Below are 4,858 nucleotides of genomic sequence, written 5' to 3' on the forward strand. Positions count from 1 at the left end.
ACATTAAGAAGAGATGTGTTTGTCCTTCTTGAATGTCTGACTTCTGTTTATAGATAGTAATGCTTTAAGTTGTTTTCCTTTAAGATATCAGAGTTCTTGTTTTCTAGTTACAAGTTTTGGAGGTTCGCTCAATTGCTTAACTTCCACTTCACCAGTTCTCTAACCCAGTTGCATCTGCTATACTCAGATTTTTGAGAGGTAAGACATGACTGATGCACCAGCCAAATGTACACGCCATTCTTGCCTAAGCCTTCTGTTCTGGGCTCCCATCCTCGTGACCTTGGCTGGACCACATGTAAACTTCAAAGACCTCCTCTCACCATCCCCCAACTTTTTATCCTAAACCAAGTGACATTTTCTTTCTCTTCTCTCCTGATTGCCAACATGGGTCTTCTTGGTGCTTCTAAGTAAAAGGTACATCCAACCTTATTCTTCACACACAGATGCATAGACTCAAGAAGAACAGTGCACCTCTGGAGCTGTACCTGCCCGAAGGGGTACCTTTTTCTAATTCTCATAAAGTCGGACTAGTGGAGGCTCCACCGTTTCATTTCACGGCCAAAGATTTTATCCCTTGGAATGGAAACCCCATCGCGTGTCTTTGATTTCATCCTTTGCGCACTCCAGAACTCTCTTTGGAGATTAGAATAAGAATGGGGATGGTGTATGGCCAATATGATGTTCATTTAAATCTATTCCTGCAGTAAACACTTATTTTCTGTTTCATAAGACATGAGAGGGTTTTATAGGTATTATCACCTATGTTTTTCCAACGTATGTTTTGAGGAACACTGTTATGGGGTGTTAATAGGTATTAAATGAATAGATGATTCCCTGATTAAATTAGTTTGGGAGTGATGGTTATAGAGGTTCCTTTATTTCAGAACTTCTCGTTCCTTTTAATATTCTAATGTGCCTTGTGAACCTCCAATATGGTGATAATGCATGCAACATTATTTGACCACTGCATATTTTTCCCTTTGGGGTATTTGAAGGAACTAATTGTCAGTGGAAGGTCCCTGGGTGGCACAAACAGATTGCACTCAACCTGTAACCTAAAGGTTGGTGGTTCAAACATACCCAGCAGTGCCACAGAAGAAAGGCCTAGCGATCTACTTCTGTAAAGATTACAGCCAAGAAAACCCTGGATCAGTTCTACTCTGTAACACACGGGATCAACATGAGTCGGAATCAACTTGACGGCAGTAGGTTTTTTTTTTTTTAACATTCTGTAATTTTACTTCATTTTATTAACTATGTCATGTAAAATTCACAGTATGCTTACATCACATCACAAAAATAAAAGATGAGAATTCAATTAGAAGTAACGGTCTTTGGAGTAACTTTTAAAAATTAGAACAAAAAACCCAACCCAATCCTAAAATAAAAGGATCCACAGAGCAATTAGAAAATCCTTCAGGAGAAGAATTTATAAAAAAGAATGGACATTGTACATTTGCTTTAGTTATTAAAGGGAAAAGATCCAGGCTCTTTTGGAGAGATGTATACACAATCACCTAGATGATTCAATGCAAACTGAAAACTGCCAAAATACTGAAACATATGTCTCTCAAATGTATGCATTGTCACAGGAATTAAATATTTTAACTAATGTAGAAATGATAATTCAGGGAATCTTCTCCCTCAGAATTAAAACTGACAATAGATGGGGGAAGGTCAAGGTCACATCCAGGAGTGACTCTCATTTTTCATCTCTACCTTTCTCCACTGTTTCAATTTTATACACAAGCGTGTATTACATTAATTTAAAAAATAAATAAATAAAAAGGGGGGAGAAAAAAAAAGACCTCTAAGTGACTTGTTACCTAAGTGGAAAAGAAGGATGCTGGCTAAATTTGAGTAACACACTTTATGAAATTGTTCTTGACCCACTAATATTTAGGCCATTTCCACTGTGACCTTAAATGGCATAAAAGATAAATCGAAGCCTAAATGCTGGCACACTAAGCTCATTTCAAACAGATGTTAGGTACCCTCTGTCTTAGTTAACTAGTGCTACTATAACAGAAATACCACAAGTGGATGACTTTAACAAACATTCTCTCAGTCTAGTAGGCTAGAAGTTTAAATTCAGGGCGCCAGCTCCAGGGGAAGGCTTTCTCTCTCTGTTGGCTCTGGGGGAAGGATGTTGTCATCAATCTTCCCCTGGTCTAGGAGCTTCTCAACTCAGGGATCTGAGTCCAAAGGATGCCCTCTGCTCCTGGCACTACTGTTTTGGTGGTATGAGGTCCCCCTGTTTCTCTGCTCACTTCTCTCTTTTCTATCTCAGAAAAGATTGACTCAAAATACAACCTAATCTTGTATATTGAGTCCTGCCTCAGTAACATAAGTGCCGGTAATCCTGCCTCATTAATATCATAGAGGTAGATTTAAACACATAGGAAAATCACATCAATGACAAAGTGGTGGACAACCACACAATACCAGAAATCATGGCCTAGCCAAGCTGACACATTTTAGGCACCCTGTGAAGCTGACCCACGTTAATTTCTATGCAGTCTCTTGGGATAAAGTGTCCAAAAGTCACAAGTGTCAAATTTCCTTCTCTGTTATAGTACCAGCTGGAAAATAGTAGGTCTTTAAAACATGAGGCACAGAGAGCCTTTTCCTTTGCTCTGAAGAGCACAGCTACAGTTTTTCTAAAATCAGCCTGCTATGTACAGCTCCCCAAATTAAAATGTTAAAGTACAACAAAATCATCATAGTATTCCTTGAACTTTTAAAAAACAACTACTTCAAGGCACATTTAATATCATGAGTGCAATACAAAAGGCCCAAATACAGTGAAGAAACACATCCCCTAATAACACCACGACAATGCTCTTTCAACAAGTGTGTGTTGAATGGAATGGGGATTTAATCAATTTCACTACTAAAAAACAAAACAAAACAGAAAGCTCATCACAGCCAATATCTTTATACAATCCAATTATAAAATGAATATTTATATTGCTTCCAGCAGTTTAAACCTGAATTTGAAAGCCACACCTCCACATCTGTACAGTTCTTGGTAAGATTGTCTACAGCATTATCGACCATTCAAAGAACACACCATCGATTAAAACCATTGATTTAAGGCTCAGTCAGGTAACACAGAGCCCCAAACTAAACGTTGAAGTTTATGAACTACTTTTTCTGACATCTATTAGTGGATTCTTTCATGACTAGTTGGTTCTTAGCAAATAAACTCTTGAAAGACAAAATTACCTCATTCAAGTTTTGACCCAAAAATCATAAAGTCCACAGTGTTATTGGCAAAACTAATATACAATGTCTCTAAGTCACTATGCTCAAGGTTAAGAGGGCTGCATATTCCATTTTTACATTTTACTGGGATTTTACATGTTCTAGCCGAAACACAAGGTTCATCTGGTTAGTTTTACATTAACTATTACAAGCTGGACAGTATAAGAATGTGGCTTTTTTGGCTCAAAACATCTGAGTCTTGGTGTGAAAACTAGTACTTGGCCATTCCACCACAGCTTTCTGGTAGTGGGACTGTCAGGAAAGCCTTGACTAGTGAGTGTGACTTGTTTACCTATAAGGTGCAAACTTCCAGGCATTCAGTTCATTTTGGGCTTGTTCTAGTTTGTCTTTAGTCTGTTCCAGTTCACCTTTCATTTTTGGGAAAAACAACTTCATCGCTGGGTCTACCATTATTGATCTCAGTTGGGCAACGCTAGGCTCCTGCACTTGCCTGAGGTACTGGATTTGAGTAGTACACTCTTGCATCTCTTGTTCCTTGGTTGCTGGTATTATAACAAGGATGTTTTCCCTGCATGCAGACTCTTGCTGTTGTTGCCTTAGTTTTTCTTCAGACTCTCTTAAGCCAGTGACATTATTAGGGTTGAGGTCTGTGTACTTGCCCTCCAAAGCTTGCACATATGCTTCATACTGCTTCCATCTTAAACTTAACTCATCTCGTGCCATAACTCTGAAGTCTGTTTCACACAGTCGAACCTTTTTGGGAAGAAGGTCTTCGTTGGTCACCTTGAATCACAAGTCGCCTCCCAAGCGCCTCTGCACTGCCTGCCCCATCCTCGGGAGAAAAGACGGGGCAGCGGGGTGTCCAGTGGAGTCTGGGCCTGGGGGCACCTATGGCAGAGCTCACCCTCGGGCCTGCTTGGCCCTGCCCAGAGTACCTCGCCTGCCAGTAGGTGTTTTTTAATTGTCAGTGGAACACCTGTTTAGGAAATGCTCTACTATCATAGCCCTGGAAGAGTTGTTGTAAGTAATAAAACTCAATTCTCTCGTTTTCCAGATTAGAAATAGTGCCCAGGCAGGTGAAAGGACTTGCTCAAGAATTCACAGAATGTTAGTTACAAAACTGGGACCAGAATTTAGGATGCCTTTACATCTTCTGCCATTATTTTAACGTGTTTAGGTCTCTCTCATTGTTGCTTATAAGCAGACTTTTCTATATCCTCGATGACTGAAGTAATTGTGCATAGAGTGATATATGAATAAAATGAACAGGTTTGGAAGCTGAAGGACCTGAAATTCCTTTTTGTAGGATTATCTTCTGGAAGATCTAACCCACCATCTTGCACAGGGGAGGCCCTCAGAAAATAGTTTCTAAGCACCCCTGTGCTCTTTCAATCATCTATTTTGGCTGAAGAAAGTTGGTGAAACAAAGAAATACCACCTTTTAAAAACCACTTCTAAAAACAAGCAAAAAAACAAAAAAGAATAAAGAAAAACCATAGTATAATGCCACATTTATTGAGAATTTGAAAAAGCCCAGTACCCGAGTGTGATTAAGAAAATCCACAGGAAAGAAAGCTTCAACAGTGACTTCACTGAAGATCGGATGAAAAATTTCTTGAAATTCAAGTCC

The 4,858-nt window shown here is 39.3% G+C and overlaps 1 protein-coding gene across 1 annotated transcript; it reads right to left on the bottom strand.

Annotated features, from left to right (window-relative positions):
• Positions 1 to 2,463: 2,463 nt before the first annotated feature.
• LOC111820878 (pre-mRNA-splicing regulator WTAP-like) lies at positions 2,464 to 4,011 on the bottom strand (the record flags this gene model as incomplete). Its single annotated transcript, XM_023732847.1, has 1 exon — positions 2,464 to 4,011. A coding segment is annotated over one exon (456 nt), but the record flags the coding sequence as incomplete, so codon positions are not given.
• Between the last annotated feature and the right edge of the window lie 847 nt (positions 4,012 to 4,858).

Source organism: Trichechus manatus, unplaced genomic scaffold (genome assembly GCF_000243295.1).
Source record: "Trichechus manatus latirostris isolate Lorelei unplaced genomic scaffold, TriManLat1.0 scaffold00054, whole genome shotgun sequence".
Lineage (NCBI taxonomy): Eukaryota > Metazoa > Chordata > Mammalia > Sirenia > Trichechidae > Trichechus > Trichechus manatus.